The sequence below is a fragment of the Sapajus apella genome, unplaced genomic scaffold (genome assembly GCF_009761245.1).
Source record: "Sapajus apella isolate SASKATOON/1434 unplaced genomic scaffold, GSC_monkey_1.0 scaffold4, whole genome shotgun sequence".
Classification (NCBI taxonomy): domain Eukaryota; kingdom Metazoa; phylum Chordata; class Mammalia; order Primates; family Cebidae; genus Sapajus; species Sapajus apella.
In genome coordinates this window covers 56518466-56538920 of record NW_022436944.1, presented here as the reverse complement: position 1 = coordinate 56538920, position 20455 = coordinate 56518466, and the positions used below count along the sequence as shown (strand labels likewise).

The following is a 20455-nucleotide window of genomic DNA, read 5'->3' as shown; positions in this document are numbered from 1 at the left end:
CTCAGGAGGCTGAGGCAGGAGAATTGCCTGAACCCAGGAGGCGGAGGTTGCGGTGAGCCGAGATCGCGCCATTGCACTCCAGCCTGGGTAACAAGAGCGAAACTCCGTCTCAAAAAAAAATAATAAAAAAAAATAAAATAAAAAAATAAAACTTAAAAAATTGTAAAAAGGAGGCTGATTCTACAAGTGCCTCATGAGATACATGGCTTTTAATGCCTTGTTTGTATCTCTGGGTAGGTTTCAGCCAGCCTACATATTTAAGCCTGATAATTGTTTCCTATGTTGTTAGCATTTCATGGTTTAAAAAGATATCTTATCTTGTATATTTCATCTCTGTTTTTGTTTTGTTTTTGGTTGTAGGATAAAATTACTCATATTGTAGTCATAATTAGAGATAGAAGTTATGGCAATCTTTAATATACTGACTCTGAATTTTAGTTCATTAACTAAAATTAACTACAATGGTGATTTACAAACCATAAGACAATAAAACATTACACATTTTGTTTAGGACAAACAAACAAAAAGATATGGACAACTCACTCCAAAAAGGCTTTCCTGAAGAACTGTTTTAACTGCATAGGATGCAGAGGGAATTGAGGGAGGACAACCAATAAAATTTAGCCTGAAGGGAGGGATATAAGAACCAGTAGGCTGGTTCTTATATCTTATATTCTTATATAAGAATAATAAGAACCAGTAGGCTGGCCGGACGCAGTAGCTCACGCCTGTAATCCCAGCACTTTGGGAGGCCGAGGTGGGCAGATCACGAGGTCAGGAGTTCGAGACCAGCCTGGCCAAAATGGTGAAACCCCATCTCTACTAAAAATACAAAAATTAGCCAGGTGTGGTGGCATGTGCCTGTAGTCCCAGCTACTTGGAAGGCTGAGGCAAAAGAATTGCCTGAACCCCGGAGGTGGAGGTTGCAGTGAACCAAGATTACACCACTGCACTCCAGCCTGGCCGACAGAGTGAAAATGTGTCAAAAAAAAAAAAAAAAAATCAGTTTAGAACCAGAAGGCTACAGATTACAATCTTCTCCAAAATTTTACCAAGAGTCTTGCCAAAGGGTCTCTGTCTTTGTTTAATTAGATATTGAAAGTCTTTAACTAGATATTGCCACAGACTACCTACCATTAGTAACCAGGATATATCTAGGGAATTAACAGGTTAGCCAGTCACAGGAGTAAAAGCAATACAGTAATATGAATGAGAAAACAAGGGAAGAAATTTTTGTACAGACAAAAAGGTCATGCTCCTACCTCAGAATATTTTCCTCTGTAGCTACTTAAGCTTCGTTCCATTCTTTGCAACCGCTGAATCAACTGTTCTTTGTTGAGACTGTCTGAATTCCCTACCAAGTCTTCAGCCTCGCTATCCATATCAGAGGGTGGATCAAAAGTGGCAGAAGAACAGTCCAGGTCAAGTCGATTCAGGGATTCTCTAGAAGATGTTCGTACCAAAGACTCTTTAGAAGAAGACCGGAAAAGAGACTCCTTTATTGGACTTCGAAACAAAGACTCCACGGAGGGCACCCGGAGCTGGAGCTTCTGTGCAAAAGACTGTGTGTCACCTGACTGCAACCAAAACCCAACAGAATGTGTGGGTTAAAATACGCACATTTAGACTTCCACTACCCCATCACCAGTAACAATCTAATAAAAGTTCTAACAAGTTTAATTTATATTCCTGACATTTTACATAATATACTGTTTTTTGGAAAACAACACCCTTGGTGATTGCTGAAACGATGTTGGACCTGAAGTGAGAAGACTGGAGTACAGGTCCCAGGTCTGTCACCTAGAGATAGAATGCCCCTCAGTAAGTCACTTTCCTTCAGTCTGCACATCTGTAAGAAAGAAGAAAGCAGTACTTTCCCAGCTGACTTCACAGGTGTGTTGTGAGGATTCATCCACTAAACTGTAAGATCCTTGAAGGTAGTGACCATCTGCAAACACCATCCATAACAGTCCAAGCCCAGTATCTAAACTCTAGGTATATACCATGAAATGTGAACTGTGTAACTGAACTTAAGTGGGTTTTATCTGGAGGGTCTTTATAGACGTGGTGATTCTTGATCAATCTCAAGGAAAGAGGGGAACTGAGGTGGGGGGAGGGTAATATGTAATGAACCCACTTTGTTTAATAAGGAGATGTGAGGCAGAGTTGACTATGTGGTGCAGTGTTGGCTGCAGAGTGGCAGTCAATTCTGCTCTACTTCCCATTTGTCTACTAGGAATAAAAATAGGCATTAACAAATTGTGGAGGACGGTTGAAAGGTCTGAGTTAGAGTCCCTCTGCACAGATCAGTAACTCCAGGGCTAGACAGTGATAAGCAAGACCTGTTCTCCTAATTCATTGGAATAACAACAAATTAATTTAAATAGTCACAATGAAAAATAATATGAGCTGATTCAACTATTCTAAACAGTATTGTTTTGTTCAGGTCACAGCACTCAATATTTAACAGATGTCTCCTAGAAGCTCATTCTCATTAGTTAACAACAGGGTCACCATAAGATCTCAAAGGTGCCAGGAGTGAAATACTTCAGTGAAACTGACGTCATGTGTAGCCAAAAAATACAGGAAAATAAAAAGATTCTCTTCAGTCTACAGTTTAAAAAATCAAAACAAAAATGTTTTACTCACGGATTCTAGAGATTTAATAATACTGGTCAAGGCAGGAATAAGAAAGAGGAGCTAATACACCCCATATCCTTCATACACACAGATTTGTCACAGGTGGTTTAAAAGAGTAAAATCTGGAAACAACCCAAATGTTTATCACTAGAAGATACAGTTTATAAATTATACTATATGGAGAGCACTCCCCAAGGCAACTCAGAAGTATGTCCTAGGCTATAAAGTATTTTCAAAAAAAATTTTTAATAAACAATAATACATGAAGTTCAAGATATACTATTAAATGGGAAAAATCAAACTATAAAACAGTATGTATATTGTGAACTCATCTTGACTAAGTACTCCTTACACAGAAAGCCTGGAACCAGATATTTTGGATTTTGGATTTTTTCCAGACTTAGAATATCTGCATATACATAATGAGATATCATGGGGATGAGAACAAGACTAAACACGAAATTCATTTATGTTTCATACACACCTAATACACATAGTCTGAAGGTAATTTTCTATCATAGTTTTAATAATTCTTGTACATGAAACAAAGTCTGTGTACACTGAACCATCAGAAAGCAAACGTGTCACAATTTCAGACACAAATACAATCTGTGGTTGTCTGGTATCACCATCATTCCTGACTCTGAACTTACATGCCACTGATAAGCAATAATTTTCTTAAGCTTATTCACATAAGTACTTCACAGCAAAAAATACATATGTGACATACCATTAATACAGTAAAAAACTAATGTGTTCAGCGTAACTAAGCAGCACAGTAGTATCACCAGAACACCTGTAACAGCTGTTAAGCAACAGCAACAACAAACACTAGTAAGCTTTCAGTCTCTATCTATGATGCTGAGTTTTGATTGAAAGGTTACTCCACGCTGTATTTTCTTTTTTTAGGTAAGAAGAAACACCAGAAGCAATTGAGGGACCAGGAAATGGGTCCACTAGGGAGGAGGAAGCATTCTGCTGGATGGCTTTTTAATTTAATTTTTTTAAGACATGGTCTTGCTTCGTTGGAGTGCAGAGGTGCGATCTCAGCTCACTGCAACCTCTACCTCCTGGGTTCAAGCGATTCTTGTGCCTCAGTTCCCCAAGTGGCTGAGATTACAGGCATGTGCCACCACACCTAATTTTTATATTTTTAGTAGAGATGAGGTTTCACCATGTTGGCCAGGCTGGTCTCGAACTCTTGACCTCAGGTGATTCACTCACCTCAGCCTCCCAAAGTGCTAGTATTACAGGTGTGAGCTACCACACAGGGCCTCTGCAGGGCTCTTTGACATTTTCAACAAATCTTCATACAACAGAACAGAGAAGAAGCAAAAAACGACAGCAAGTAAAGCACACTGGCCTTGGCCCCATGTGGGGCATCATGGGGAACTGCCCTTAACGCATCTGGCCTGCACATGTGCCACTGTGTTACTCTTTGTGGGCAGGCTTGCATGAGAGAATCTGGGTATGCCTGGAAAAGATAATTACACAGCTAGAGGGCAGGGAGAGTCTTTTATCCCTTGGGAACACTGAATAAGCTATGTTGTACACCAGTGTTTTGACTCCAACTCAACATGAGGTGAGGTGTGAAATTTTCCACTGTGGCATCATGTCAGTACTCAAAAATTGTGCAGATTTTGAAGGTTTTGGATTAGGGATGTTCAATCTATATAGGATACTTTGCCCCAGTAATAAGAGGATTCACAGGCTGCTACATTTTAAGAACTCTAGGGTGTGCTTTTTACCATGTCTTCAACCTTGATGTCAACTATGGTTTCCTGCTGCTGTCAATATGTTCAATGTAAGCATTCCGCTCCCTTCCTGTATATACATTGTTCCTAATTTCCGAAACCCAACAATCAACTTTTCAGAAATTAGTTTAAAATAAAATTAAACAGGCCAGATGTGATGGCTCACATCTGTAATCCCAGTCACTTGGGAGGCTAAGGTGAGAAGACTGCTTGAGCCCAGGAGTTTGAGGTTGCAGTGAGCTATGATTGCACCATTGTACTGCAGCCTGGATGACAGAGCAAGATCCTGTCTCAAAAAAAAAAGTAAAACTGAGTGAAGCCATCTTTTTGTTATAAGAATTAATGAGATCGTATATGTAAAGTGTTTTATAAATGTCTAATACACAGCACATAATACCATTTTTTCATTTTTTTTTTTTTTTGATACGGAGTCTTGCTCTGTCGCCAGGTTGGAGTGCAGTGGCACAGTCTCGGCTCACTGCAACCTCCACCTCCCGGGTTCAAGCGATTCTTCCGCCTCAGCCTCCCGAGTAGCTGGGACTACAGATGCGCGCCAAACACCCAGCTAATTTTTGTATTTTTAGTAGAGACAGGGTTTCACCATGTTGGCCAGGATGGTCTCGATTTCTTGACCTCGTGATCCACCCGCCTCGGCCTCCCAAAGTGCTGGGATTACAGGCGTGAGCCACCGCATTTTTATCATTTTTAAAGAAAATATTTGTAATATTTAAGAAAGTGCAAAGCCCTCAGTGAGCTTACTTCCTGAATATCACCTACATTCATTCTTTACCTCAATTAAAATTCTGAATTTGTTATAAAGTTGATTATCATTCATTCCAATTTTTGCATTCATAACTATATTTAGTCTTTTTGGACTATTCTATGACAGAAAAAATATCTATTTTATATAACACTCCTGAATAATATTTTTTAAAGATCACTAGACATGTTCAGTACAGTACTACTTAAGACTGACGCCTTCTGATATTTTACCGCTACACTTCATGGCACTTATAGAAAATAATGCATTTGTAGAGAATTTAGGATGACCTGGAGTGGCTGCTCAAGACCAGAGTCAACAGACCCAGAGACTTGGGCTGCCCCTAGAATCTGACCAGCCTCACTGACAGTTATAAGGATCTAAGCTCACAAGACATCCATTCACGGAGTTTGGGAAGCTCATTTAAACATCTGTTAGACAATACTTCTGAATGTTTTGTCTACATAATTTAGTTCATATATCATTTAGCTCATAAATCAACTTGTCTAGACTCATGCCCTGGATTTGCAGAATTAAAGTGTTACTATTTTACATAAGGGACTACTAAGAACAGCCAGGATAATGATAATAGTCATCACTAAAACCAAAGTAAACAAATGTTCATCTCCAATACTGCCATCACAACGGTTTTTTTTTCTTGAGACAGGGTCTCACTCTGTCACCCAGGCTGGAGTTACACTGGTATGATCTCAGCTCCCTGTAGCCTCCACCCTCCAGGCTCAAGCAATTCTCATGCCTCAGCCCCCTGAATAGCTGGGATTACAGGCAGGCACAACCACAGCAGGTAATTTTTTTTTTTTTTTTTTTTTTTAGTAGAGACGGGGTTTCGCTATGTTGTCAGGGCTGGTCTCAAACTCCTGGTCTCAAGCGATCTGGTCTGAAGCGATCTGGTCTGAAGCCTCCCAAAGTGCTGGGATAACAAGCGTGACCCACCACACCCACCCTGCTAATCATAATGATTTTTTTTCCTTCTTTTTTGGAAGTGGTCAAACAAATATCACCTGTGCCCCTCTCTATAAATAACTTTTTTTAAAACCAAGGACAAAAACTCTGGTAGTAATATACTCTTTAAAGTAGAGGAGACTTTAAATGAAACCTCATTCCATCATGTTCCCCTTCCACCTTATATAACTCAATATGTCTCTCAATATGGCTACCTCCATAATCTTTTATAACTATAAATGCAGATCACAAATGTTTTCAGTTTCTCATAATTTTCTTTTTCTTTCTTTCTTGTTTTTTTTTTTTTTTTTTTTTTTTTTTGAGATAGAGTCTTACTCTGTTACCCAGGCTGCAGTGCAGTGACGCAAACTCAGCTCATGGCAATGTCTGCCGCCTGGGTTCAAGTGATTCTCATGCTTCAGCCACCCAAGTAGCTGGGATTTCAGGCATGTGCCACTCCTGACTGACTTTTTCTATTTTTAACTGAGACAAGGTTTCGCCATGTTGGCCAGGGTAGTCTCGAACTCTTGGACCCAAACGATCTGCTTACCTCAGCCTCCCAAAGTGCTGGGATTACAGGCGTGAGCCACAAAACCTAGCCTCTCATTAATTTTTAAAATGAAAAATAATACAATCTTGCTTTCATTTAAAACTTTTTCCAAGAAACCATGAGCAAACCTGTATTTACCATATGCACTGTATTGAATATCTGGGCATCACCATTTAAATGTAAAGTCAGATGCTAATAATTACATAGACTGACCTACACTCTGAAATGACTTGTTATTTTCTAAAATAACAATTAGTAACAGACCTGGGGAATGGTTGGTTCACTTCCGTTAACTCTGTCAGGAGATTTCGTGGCATGAGTAGATGCATTCTAAGAAAATGAAAGAAACATTGTAAAGCAAAAGAACAAAAAACTAACGGTTTAAAACTGTTAAGAATAAAACCCAAATACCAAGACCTATTAGATACACTTATCTATTAAACAAAATTAGTAATTGTTCATTTATTAGAACGTTTTCATGCAAGGCAAAACTGTTGTAGTATGGTAAGTATTTCAGAAAATTCATTTTGCTGTAATACATAGAACCCAATAGCAAAGATTAGTATGTAGCAAAATTTATTTTAAGCTAGTCACATACCTCTTCCCATTATGTCCACAGTTTTTCCCCCATAACAAAAATCAACATCAGGGAATCAATCTCACTCACACAGAAAACTAACCAGAAAAGGAAGTAATGTTAGTTTTTACCTACAATAACATAATACTCAAAATTAATTGGGCTAAGCTCTGAAAAATATCTTGAAAGCAAGAAATGGTAATGCCTCATTCATTTGAACTTAGCAATCTAAATGAAATTATAATTTTCACAAGAACTTAAAATCTTCTTCTTCCACACATGAAAGGTTTTTGTTTTGTTCTGTTCATATGCCCAAGGTTCCAAGTTAAGCAACATTCTACTGATTACGTCATACTGGCATAGATTTCATAATAGATGAGATTCCTTGAGGTTCAAATTCTACATTGCATTTATAATACACTGAGTGTCTAACTAAAATTAGTTAGTTAGAACTGTGGAAGTAACTCATGATAAAATAACTTCCATGTTTTAAACAAAAATATTCCACCAAATGCCCGCCACTGTTTCAGTACCTTGGTAGTTACATCTTGCATTTCCCCCACCTCTAGAGCTGACCAAGAAAAGGCAAATATCTGACCTAACTTGCGGAAAAGGTGCTCAGTTTTTCAAAGGTGTTTTCTACTTTGTGAACAATGATTAGGTAGCTGACAGTAAGAAATTATCAATTTTTAGGTGTGATAAAGAAATATTGTGGCTAAAAATTTTTCATCTTTTTTTCTGAGACAGGGTCTTGCTCCATTGCCCAAGTTGGAGAGCAATGTCATGCTCACAGTTCACTATAGCCTCCTCCCAGCCTCAAGTGATCCTCTCATCTCAGCCTCCTTAGTTGCTGGGATTACAGGTGTGCACTACCACACCTGGCTAATTTTTGTACAAACGGAGTTTCCCCATGTTGCCCAGGCTGGTCTCAGATGATCAGCCCTCCTTAGCCTCCCAAAGTGCTGAGATTACAAGCGTGAGCCACCATGCCCAGCCATCTTTATCTTTTAGAGTAGTGGTCCTCAACGTTTTTGGCACCAGGGAAGTGCCAAAAGACAATTTTTCTAAAGACCGGTTTCATGAAAGACAATTTTTCTAAAGACTGGGGGTGCAAGGATGGTCTGAGGATGATTCAAGTGCATTACACTTATTGGGCACCTTATTTCTATTATTATTATTAATAGACAGTGAAATAATTATACAACTCACCGTGCTGTAGAATCAGTGGGAGCCCTGAGCCTGTTTTCCTGCAACTAGACGGTCCCATCTGGGGGTGATGAGAGACAGTGACAGATCATCAGGCATTAGATTTTAATAAGGAGGATGCAACCCATATCCTTTGCATGCAGTTCACAGCAGGGTTCACACTCCTATGAAAATCTACTGTCACCACTCATCTAACAGGAGGTGGAGCTCAGGTAGTGATGCGGGTGAAGAGCAACTGTAAATGCAGATGCAACTTCACTGGCTTGCCTGCCGCTTACCTCCTGCTATGCAGCCCAGTTACCAACAGGCCATGGACCAGTGCCTGGAAGTTGAGAAACACTGTTTCAGAGATACACACCAAAATATTTACTGATGGAACAGAGTTTCTGAAATTTGCTTCAACTATCCAACGGTGTGGGGTGGGGAAGCCAGGGGGAGCTGCGCAAGTAGCCAAGATGGTAGCGGTGCGGTCAGGGAAGCGTGGGCTAGGGTAACAGATAAAACAAGATGGCCATGAGTTATTAATGATTGGCACTGGGTGATGGATATGGGGAGGGGTTCTTGTACCACTACTACTACTATTTCCACTTTTGTAATATGTTTCAACTTTTCCCTAATAAAAACAAATTTTAAGTACCTCCTCCTCTTCCGTCTAATAAAATGCTATCAAATTTTATCAGTCTAAGACATTTCCTTAAAGTTAGATAGGGAAGACAGGCTGGGAGAACACAGGAATTAACTTTTATCTTCCAGTTATATACATGACATCTAGCCGTGTAACATTATAATGAATGCCTTCTAGGTATAAAAATATAATATGCTACATACTATAAAGCAGGGGTCATAAGCCCCTGGGCCACAGTCCAGTATTACCCCATGGCCTGTTAGGAACGGGACCACGCAGTAGGAGAGCGGTGAGTGACTAAGTGAAGCTTCATCTGCATTTACAGCTGCTCCCCATCAGTTACATTACCACCTGAGCTCTGTCTACTGTCAGATCAGTGGTGACATCAGACGTTCATAGAAGTGTGAACCCTGTTGTGAACTGTGCATGCAAAGGCTCTAGGTTGCGTGCTCCTTATGAGACTCTAATGCCTAATGATCTGTCACTGTCTCCCATCACCCCCAGATGGGACCATCTAATTGCAGGAAAACAAGCTCAGGGCTCCCACTGATTCTACGTTGTCGTGAGTTGTATAATTACTTCATTACACATTACAATATAATGATAATTGAAATAAAGTACACAGTATAAATGTAATATACTCGAATCATCCCAAAACCATCCTTGGGCCCCCAGTCCATGGAAAAATTGTCTTCCACGAAACCAGTCCCTGGTGCCAAAAGGTTGGGGACCACTGCATAAAATATAAAATATGCTTTAGGGAGATCAACAATTATCTTCACCAGTTAATATATTGAAAATTAATAGACAAATTATGGAGAAAGAAAATGAAGGGGCTCCATACAATATTTAGTTTAAGAGGAAGAACAGCAAGAAAATCCATATTCTGTTTTAAGTAAATGACTTTACATGTGATTGTGGTCCATATAAAAACGCTACACTGGGATAAGTGCAGTGGCTCACACCTGTAATCCTAGCACTTTGGGAGGCCAAGGCGGGGGAATCACCTGAGGTCTGGAGTTCAAGACCAGCCTGGCCAATACGGTGAAATCCTCGTCTCTACTAAAAATACAAAAATTAGCCAGGTGTGGTGGTATGCACCTATAGTTCCAGCTACTTGGGAGGCTGAGGCAGGAGAATCGCTTTAACCCTGGAGGCGGAGGTTGCAGTGAGCCGAGATCATACCGCTTCACTCCAGCCTGGGGGACGAGGCAAGACTCTGTCTCAAAAGATTTAAAAAAAAGCTACCCTACAATTGTTTGAAATACCACTCTATTAAACACACAGAGAACAAAATTTAAAAACTTCTCCCCATATATATATTTCCATTTATGTATTAAACCGCATATCTAAATAAATGCAGGACAGCTTATGAAAAGTATTGGCCTAAGTTCTCCCGTAAATTTACATCAGGAATCTCGAGAAGTAAAATCAGAGACTTGTCACTACTTGCCACGCCTTCTCCATTTCTGCCAAACTTCTGTTCTTCCAGCTTTCAATTTTTGTGAAGCTTTGTATGTGAGGCTTCATATGGTTCCTGGAAGACTAACACATTCCTTATGCCTGTGTTCTTTTCTATGAAGCCTTAACTCCTTTGTACTTTAAGTGTATGTTGACATTTTTGTCTCCAAAGTAAACTATAAACTCTCAGAGGACAGAGCCCTCCATTTCTTCCCTTTTTTTTCCCTTCGACTTTTAAGTTCATGGGTACATGTTCAGGATGTGCAAGTCTGTTACACAGGTAAACGTGTGCCATGGTGAGAATGCTGGCATTTTCATCTTAGTCCCCATGACCTAACATTTTGCCTGACTAGTATTAAGGACTCAATAAATACTTATTAAATCCTTATGCAGTTGTTTCCTCTCAAGGCTTCCTCCTGGCAAGGTGCCTATAGAACTAGCTCAATGCCTGTCAATACTCAAAACTCACCAATCCTTTTCATTGGGAAAATTATTAGATAAAAACTCTTTTAAAGTATATTCAACTTAAAACCACACAGGTTCCCTGCCGGACTTTTCTTCAATTACATATTTTTTCGGTCTTTCAATGACCATTGTATTGACTGCTGAGCAAGAAGGATATACTAATCTTAGAATTTGGGGTAAACAGCTACATTTATCAAAAAACTTAACTAAGGAAAAGTCAGTACCTGGTGAACTTATAGTGGATTAGACCCTAGCTAAATTTTTATTCCAAAATGGGCTATGCTATGGTTTCCCTTGTCCCACTGGGAGAAATAAGTTTTTGACTAGGCTGGGTGTGGTGGCTCAGGCCTGCAATCCCAGCACTTTGGGAGGGGGAGGCAGGAGGATCACTTGAGCCCAACAGTGTGAGACCCGCCTGGCCAAGATGGTAAAACCCCATCTCTACTAAAAATAGAAAAATTAGCCAGGTATGGTAGCATGCACCTGTGCTCCCAGCTTGGTGGGAGCTCCCAGTTCCCAGCTTGGGAGGCTGAGATGGGAGGATCACCTGAGCCCAGGAAGTAGAAGTTGCAGCGAGCCAACATCACGATACTGCACTCCAGCCTGGGTGTCAGAGTGAGACCCTCTCTCTCAAAAAAAAAAAAAAAAAAAAAAAAAAGCACTAAAGCCTCTACTTTTACATTAATAGCATTCTCAACAATAAGTACTCAATACAAATGCTTTTCTGCTGTTTTTTTTAAATAGCTTCTATTACTACTACATGAAAATATAAAGCAATATTATTTTATACTTTTCAAAGTAAATTGGGCCAGACACACTGGCTCATGCCTGTAATCCCAGCACTTTCTGAGGCTGAGACAGGAGAATCACCTGAGGCCAGGAGTTCAAGATGAGCCTGGGCAATATTGTGAGATTATGTTTCTAAAAAAATTAAAATAAGATTAGCTGGGCATGGTGGTATATGTCTGTAGTCCCATGTCCTTGGGAGGCTGAGGAAGAAGGACTGCTTGAGCCCAGGGATTCGAGGATACAGTGAGCCGTGAGCATACCACTGTACTCCGGCCTGGGCAACACAATGAGACCCCACTCAAACCAATATATATGTATCCCAGAAAATCAGTAAGTCTCTCTAACTGGGACTTCTGACTCCCTCCCAAATCAGTTTTGAAAACAATGAGATATTACTTGTAATTACAGAGCCCAGGAGAGACCACATTTCCTTGAGACCCAAGCTAAGGCGTAACTAGAAATCTCATTATCTCCCTAGCTGCTTTATTTTCTAAAACTGAGTTTACAACGTAATTTAAGACTGCTACTGGCCATATGCAAACCATGTCTTTACTGGCTACATGGTTCAAGTACAGAAACATTCTATTTCCATTACCAGCTACCTAATAAATTAAACCAATTCTTACTGTTTAGAAAAACCTCAATCTCAATCTGATGGTGTTTGACACATTTCTGCACTGTAAACTTTTCTTTTGTTTTTATAATTAATAAGATTTCTGCAACAATTTTTTTAAAAAAGAAAGAAAAATCTCAATCCCAGTTCAGTCAGCGTTTAATTCTAAAGGCTATCCTTACTGTACAAACATCTCAAATTTTAATTTGCTAAATTATGAGCTTACCAGACACTTTCAATAGGAAAATGTCCATTTTCCAAAAATTAAATTACATACAAGATTCAAAACTGTGTGGCACAAGTCAGTTGAAAACAAATGCGACAATCCTCTCCTTTCAGATATTTAACACCTAAAAAACAGGTAACTGCAAAATAAGATGCAATTATCTGTTACAGCAGAATCTACCTATTCAGCGTTGTTTAATTATGGACTTAACATATAACAATGAATTATTCCCCTAAAAATGTAAGTCATATCTCAAAACATTCTTAACCTCCCATCAATAGTAGAACAGAGATTTGTAGCACTGCCTATCTTTTTTTAGTTAATGAACAAACATTCCTTGGAGAAAAAACAAGGTTAGACTAAGCCAAGGTAGCTTCATTACTAAAGTAGCTAAATTAGCGAAACAGTGTTATTTTTGTTGCAGTTAAAAAGCTACCGGGAAGCACACCAGCCATCAGAATTCAGCAATTAACTCTCTGATTTTTTAGAGCAGGGTTAGCACCAAGACACTGAAGATGCTTTGAGAGAAGGTAAGTGGCAAGTAACAGGAGATTTGCTTCTACAATTGCCAAATTACTTTGCTTCCCCACAAAGGGATTGCAGAAAGCGTGGAAGGACTCACCACACTGTCACTCTGTGTTTTAGGATGTTTGGAGGAATCCAAAGCAAAGATAGTATACTCAGAGAGAAAAGCAGGCTCTGCTATCATCCCGGCTAGCAGCTGTGTCATTCAGTGTAATAAGCAAAGGTATAAAAATAAAACAAATGATGAAAACCAAATCATAATGGCATGTTGCAAAGTGTTCTCACCATGCGGCATGCGTTAACACTATAACGGTCATCAGTACCACCACGATCACCATCACCACCACCACCCTAGCCACAGAAATAATAAGCTGCTGGAATAGGTCAGGAATAGAGATGGGTGATCAGTTTAGGAACTCAAAACCCAATCCGTGAACAACTTGCTTACTGACATACATATGATATCCTCAACAGAAAGCACCGTAAAACATATCTGGCAATCTGTTATAAAAATCAATACCAATTAAAAATAAAAACAGTACATGACGGGACATAGTTTCAGACATGCAAGCTAAGTAAGTTCTTGAGATCTTCTATATGGCAGAGCACCTACAGTTAACAATACTGTATTATAGGGCCAGCCACAGTAGCTCCTGCCTGATAATATCAGCCCTATAGGAGGCCGAGGTGGGCAGATCACTTCAGGTCAGGAGTTCAAGACCAGCCTGGCCAACATGGTGAAACCCCATCTCTACCAAAAATACAAAAATTAGGCAGGTGTGGTGGTGAGCACCTGTAATCCCAGCTACTTGGGAGCCCGAGGCAGGAGAATCACTTGAACCCAGTAAGCAGAGGTTGCAGTGGGCCGAAATCACGCCATTGCACTCCAGCCTGGGCAACTGAGTGAGAATCCATCTCAAAAAAAAAAAAAAAAAAAAAAAAAAAAAACTGTATTATAAAAGGCTGGAGCATAGTAATACACTCTTGGCTCACTTGCAGCCTTAACCTCCCAGGCTCAAGCCATCCTCCACCTCAGCCTCCTGAGTAGCTGGAACTACAGGCACACATCTCCATGACTGGCCAGTTTTTGTATTTTTTGATAGAGACAGGGATGCACCACGTTGCCCAGGCTGGTCCCGAACTACTGAGCTCAAGAGATCCACCTGCCTCAGCCTTCCAAAGTGCTAGGATTACAGGCGTAAGCCAACATACCTGGCCTAAAATTTTCTAGAAAAGCAGATCTTATGTTAGTTCTTACCACAAATAATAACAATGGGGGTAGGAGGAAATTTTGGGAGGTAATAGATATGTCTATGATCTTGATGGTGGTGATGGTTTCACAGGTGTATACTTATCACCAAATTCACCAAATTGTACACATTAAATATGTACAGCTTTTTATATGTCAGTCATATCTCAGTAAAGTGGATTAAAAAATGCATGGTAAAGAACACAAAATCTTAGAATAACTTTCATAAATATTGACTCATTCATTTTTACATATTCAAAAAAATAGCATGAAAACACATGGCGAGAATAAAACATAAAAAACTTTAATCATTTATTTGTACTTACATAGCACATTATTTTTCTCTAAAATACGTACATTAGAGACATTTGAAACTTTATAATAAGTTTAAAGACATTTTCTGTTACACTAATGCTTTTGGTACATATTATCTTCTCTGCTTTAGTTTTCTTTCAGAAACTGTATACTACACACCAAACTACTGACAATCATGAATTAGATGTACAATAAGTTATAATCAGAATGAATTTTTTGATGAGCAAAGTTATACAAATCTACAAGTAATAAAATTGCATAGAATTACACACATACACAAACACACACAGAAGACATGAGCATGTAAAGCTGGTAAAATCTCAATAAGAGTTTACTGGCATATAAATGATATATGCAACAGGAAACACTGCATGTAACATACCTGGCAATCTGGCATTCTGTGGATACCACAGTTTACTAATGTCAGTTTCCTTGTTTGGACAGTGTACTAGGGTTACACAGATGTTACTATTGGGGAGAAATGGGTGAGGGGTATATAGGGCTTCCCCCACAAAAGATGTTAGAACCTCCCCCACAAAAGATGTTAGAACCTCCTATGAATCTATAATTATTTCTAAATAAAATCTAAAACCAGCTTGGGCAACATAACAAAACCCCATCTCTACAAAAACTACAAAAAATTTGCCAGGCGTGGTGGCACAAACATATAGTCCCAGCTACCTGGGGGGCTAAGGTAGGAGGCTCACCTAAGCCTGGCAGTGAGCTGTGATCACACCACTGCATTCCAGCCTGGGCAAAACAGTGAGATCCTTTCTCAAAAAAATTTTTGAAACATGACTTTACCAGTTATTACCTAATACGGTGATAAATTACATATTATATCATATATAACTTACAGCTGAAAAGAAATGTCTGCAAAAGCTTAAGAGCATAAACTTTTCATCTCAATACTGCAGAGTTATGAATACTAACTAGAACCTTAACTAACTCTTCATTTGGTCCTACATTAGAGGCCTTCGTAATTCTAAGCAGGAAAAACATTTTAAAGTCTTGTATATTATGTGATAACTAGTACTTCTTGGACAGGATGCAGCCATTAACTTTATTAGTAGAATACTAAAATATGCTAAATGCCTGTTTGGCTCTAGGGTATCAACATATCCAAGTTTCTACTTCTATTGAAAATCTTACAGGAAGTCAGATCATCCTTTGAATGGATGTTAAATTTAAGTTAAAGGCTATAAAAAACCAATGATGAAGTTATATGTGTCTGAACATTCGTGAGGTCTATCTGAAACTCGCTGCAGATGTGCGTTAAAGGCTTTCAATCTCTCTATCCTCCATGTCTCATACTCTCATATATGTATATGTGTGTGTTTATCGAAGTATATCAAAATTAGTGTCCGTTGACAGCCATCTTAAAGCCTCAGGAGTCTTTGGCACACCTCTATAGGGCACTCACTTATCATGAATGAAGGTTGTAGGAGTAGAAATTGCTCTGGGTGAGTCAGTGGGTAAGCCACGAGAGAAGGTGAAGTCCTAGGATGTTACTGTGAGCTTTTATACCCCTGGCAGCACAATAGGTTTGTTTATACAAGCATCACCACAAACACATTACAACAGCTACATGTCGCTAGGCGACAGGATTTTTTCAGCTCCATTATAATCTTATGGGACTATTGTCATATATGCAGTCCATCGTTGAAAAACTATTATTATTTATTTCAGTGATTTTTAGATTGCTTTTTATTCAGGTAACAAACGCTGGAATATCATCTCTCATGTATAACACTGGAAGAAGGGCCTAAAAAGCTTAGTGCCTTCGTAAAAAGGCCTAAAAAGTTTAGTGTCTTCCCAAGGGTATAAATCCCTCTGCCTCTAAGACAGATGGTCCTGTTTCGTTTCTTTTCTTTTTTTTTTTTTTTTTTTTTTGAGATGGAATTTCACATTTGTTGCCCAGGCTAGAGTGCAGTGACATGATCTCGGCTCATGGCAACCTCCACCTCCCGGGTTCAAGCAGTTCTCCTGTCTCAGCCTCCCAAATAGCTGGGATTACAGGTGCCCGTCACCATACCCGGATAATTTTTTGTATTTTTAGTATAGTCAGGATTTCACTATGTTGGCCAGGCTTGTCTCGAACTCCTGACCTCAGGTGATCCACCCAATTCGGTCTCTCAAAGTGCTGGGATTATAGGCATGAATCACCACGGCTGGCAGATGGTCCTGTTTCTGTCTTCCCAGATACTGTTAAGTACAACTGTTAGTAAAACCCTTATGATTTTCAGTCAATTAAATTCATTCAACTTGCAGCCCAGGACAGCTTTCAATGAGGCCCAACACAAGTTCATAAACTTTCTTAAAACATTATGAGACATTTTGCTATTTTTTTTTTTTTAGACAGAGTCTTGCTCTGTCACCTGGCACCAGGCTGGAATGCAGTGGCACAATCTCAGATCACTACAACCTCCGCCTCCCAGGTTGAAGCAATTATCCTGCCTCAGCCTCCCAAGTAGCTGGGACTACAGGCACACCGCACCACCACATTCAGCTAATTTTTGTATTTTTTAGTAGAGACAGAGTTTCACTATGTTGACCTGGATGGTCTTGATCTCTTGACCTCATGATCCACCTGCCTTGGCCTCCCAAAGTGCTGGGATTACAGGCGTGAGCCACTGCACCCGACCACTATTTTTTTTTTTTTTTTTTTTTTAGCTGATCAGCTATTATTAGTGTTAGTGTATTTGATGTGTGGCCCAAGACAATTCTTCTTCCAGTGTGGCCCAGGGTAACCAAAAGATTGAACACCCCTGTAAAAAGTACTTGTGATAATATACTCTACAGAAGATAAAAGAATAAAATGGTTTACAGGAGCAGCAGGTGAAGAAATATGCGGTACACAGTGTGGGTAAATCATGTTCATCAAATTCAAGACCACAACTCAAGGCTCTATTTTGTCTGTATGGATAGTTTTACTACAAAGAAAGCCTTTAAACAAAACGACAGCATAAAAGGACAAGGTATCTAACTTTCCCTAGTCTTAACGACCAATGAAAAGACCAAGGGTACGTAAGATGGGAAAAAACATGTATCAGCCCAGAAACCAGGAAAGAAGATGTAATTTGGATTCAAGGAAGTTTTGCTAAGTCCATGACTCCTCAGGCTTAAGTAAAATAAGTCATCAAAGATCAGCTTTCTACTCCAATTATGAGAATACTCAGCATACTCAACAAGACAGTGGAACCAAAGCTTTGTTCTTCAAAAGATCAACAAAATTGGCAAACCACTGGCTAGACTGACAGAGGGGAAAAAAGAAGACTCACATCATGAAAATCAGGAATAAAAGAGAAGAAAAAGATTACAAAGCTATACTGTGTGTTGAAAGCAATGGTTTTGGCCTCATTTGAGCAGGGGTTAGCAGCCTGCAATTGATAAACCTGACTGCTGTGTCTGGCTGAGACTCAGGAGCTCCTAGAAATCTACATTCCTAACTTGGGCTTTCAGTTTGTTTATGTACTAAGTTAGGCTACAGTTCCTCACATAGGGACTCAAGATACACAGGTAGTCTCAGGCCAAATTTAGTTTTAATTTATGTCAACAAATTGGATAACTTAGATCAAATGGACAAATTCCTAGAGACACACAAATTATAAAACTAACTCAGGAAGAAGCGAAATCTGAACAGAGCTATAAAAAGTAGATACTGAATTAGTTATCAAAATACTTCCCTAAAAAAAAGTCCAGGATACATGATTTCATAGGTAAATTCTACTGAACATTTAAAGAAGAATTAATACCAATTCTTCACAAACTCTTGAAAAAATACGAGAGAGGTGAACACTTCCCAGCTCATTTCATGAAGCCTGTATTATTATGATACAAAAACAAGGTTATCACAAAAAAAGAAAACCGCAGACCAGCGTATCTTATGAATACAGACACAAAAATCCTCAACAAAATACTCGTAAATCAATCCAGTAATATATAAAAAAGATTATATACCATAAACAAGTGACATTTGTTTCAGGAATACATGGTTAATTTAACCTCTGAAAACCAATTAATGTAATGATATTCAATGTAATAAGGGATTTAGGAAGGAATGTTTCTCATGTATTACTTTGAAGATACTTCCCAGTAATCCCGAAAACAATGACTTGAAGCCTTATAAGCCTTGAAACATAAAATAAATCTCTAAAATGTGATTAAGACTTCCCAAAAACTGGGGCCAGGTGTGGTGGTTCATACCTGTAATCCCAGCACTTTGGGAGTCCGAGGTGGGCAGATTACTTGAGGCCAGGAGTTCAAGGCCAGCCTGGCCAACATGGTGAAACCCTGTTTCACTAACCCTTGTCTCTACTAAAAACACAAATATTAGCCAGGAGTGGTGGCGCATGCCTGGAATCCCAGCTACTTGGGAGGATGAGGCAGGAGAATTGCTTGAACTTGGGAGTCAGAGGTTGCATCTGTCTCATACCTACATAAATATTATATATACATAAACAAAAAATATATATTAAAACACGCCTAATTATGGAATTTAATTTAAAAACAATATGAAAGTTCTTCATGGATGAGTCCCTAGGATAACAATGGACATGCTTACTTTGGCCCCTAATAAATGAGGAAGTGTCTCAGAAAGACAGCAAACCAGAGAGAGCAGCATAGGAGGCAAAGTGAAGCTGTCAATCCTTTCTTCACAAATTCAATAGGCAAAGCAACACGGAGATAACATCTGTAGGACCCTAATCCATGTGATAGTCCATCTGTTTCCCTCCTTTCACACAAGGACTGAAAAAGAGGAAATGGAGCAGCCCCTCCTCTCCTACACAGCTGTCCCTAGTAACTTAGCACCTACTATGTGCAAGGTACCATGCTAGAGATTTACATGCCATCTTATTGGTAATCCCCAAAACTTCACAAATTTCTCATTTTACAAATGAGAAAAGCTGAGGCTGAAAAGTTAACTTTCATAGATCTTTCAGTCAGCAAATGGCAATGCCAGGATGTACATCCAGGCTGATTCAACACGAAAAACTTTTCCTCACCAGTCTATTCCAGGTCTTATTCCAAACTAATACAGTACATAGATTTTTACCCCCTTAAAAAAAAAAAAAAGTAAGTAGATACATGCTACAACACAAATGAATCTTAAAAACATTAAGCTAAGCGAAGTCGCCAGAAACAAAAGGTCACATCTTGAATGATTCCATTTACATGAAATATCCAGAAAAGGTAAATCCATCAAAACAAAATGCAAATTAATGATTGCCAGGGGTTGGAGGAAGGAGGAGTGGAAATGATTGCTTAATCAGCATAGGGTTTTATTTTGGGGTGACGGAAATGTTATGGAACTAGATAGAGGAGATGAATGTACAATACTGGGAGTATACTAAATGCTACTTAATTGTTTGCTTTAAATGGTTAATTTATGATATATGAAATTAACCCCAATTAAAAAAAAAACAAACCAAGGTCCCTTGAGCCCAGGAGTTGGAGGCCAGCCAGGGCAACATAGTATGACACCCTATCTCTTGAAAAAGAAAAAATCCAGGTCTAATCCGGAGTGGGACTTTCTCATGTATTACTTAGGATAGGAGGATGTTAGCTTCATTTGCCCTTGTTAATCCCTTACAGGATCCTACATTACATATTGCTCTAAAGCATCCCAGATCTAGGGAAACAAAAAGATTAACCTCAGGCAACAATAAGGACAGGAAGCCCTACTCTGAGGACAGTGGGGCTAGGCCTAGGATCACCAGGAGAGTGCTATGATCAA

General features: G+C 39.2%; 1 protein-coding gene across 5 annotated transcripts in view; it reads right to left on the bottom strand.

Annotated features, from left to right (window-relative positions):
• GOLGA4 (golgin A4) overlaps positions 1–20455 on the bottom strand; it is a 113204-nt gene that overhangs the window by 79025 nt on the left and 13724 nt on the right. For 3 of the 5 annotated variants that reach the window (XM_032270157.1, XM_032270162.1, XM_032270168.1), the window contains exons 3-5: positions 13252–13350; positions 6932–6997; positions 1263–1577 (exon numbers count right to left, since the gene is read on the bottom strand). In XM_032270157.1, coding sequence (XP_032126048.1) covers positions 1263–1577; positions 6932–6997; positions 13252–13350 — 480 coding nt within the window. Of the gene's footprint in view, positions 1–1262; positions 1578–6931; positions 6998–8453; positions 8478–13251; positions 13351–20455 lie in introns of those variants that run through there. The other 2 variants (XM_032270185.1, XM_032270177.1) reach the window with 2 other exon arrangements.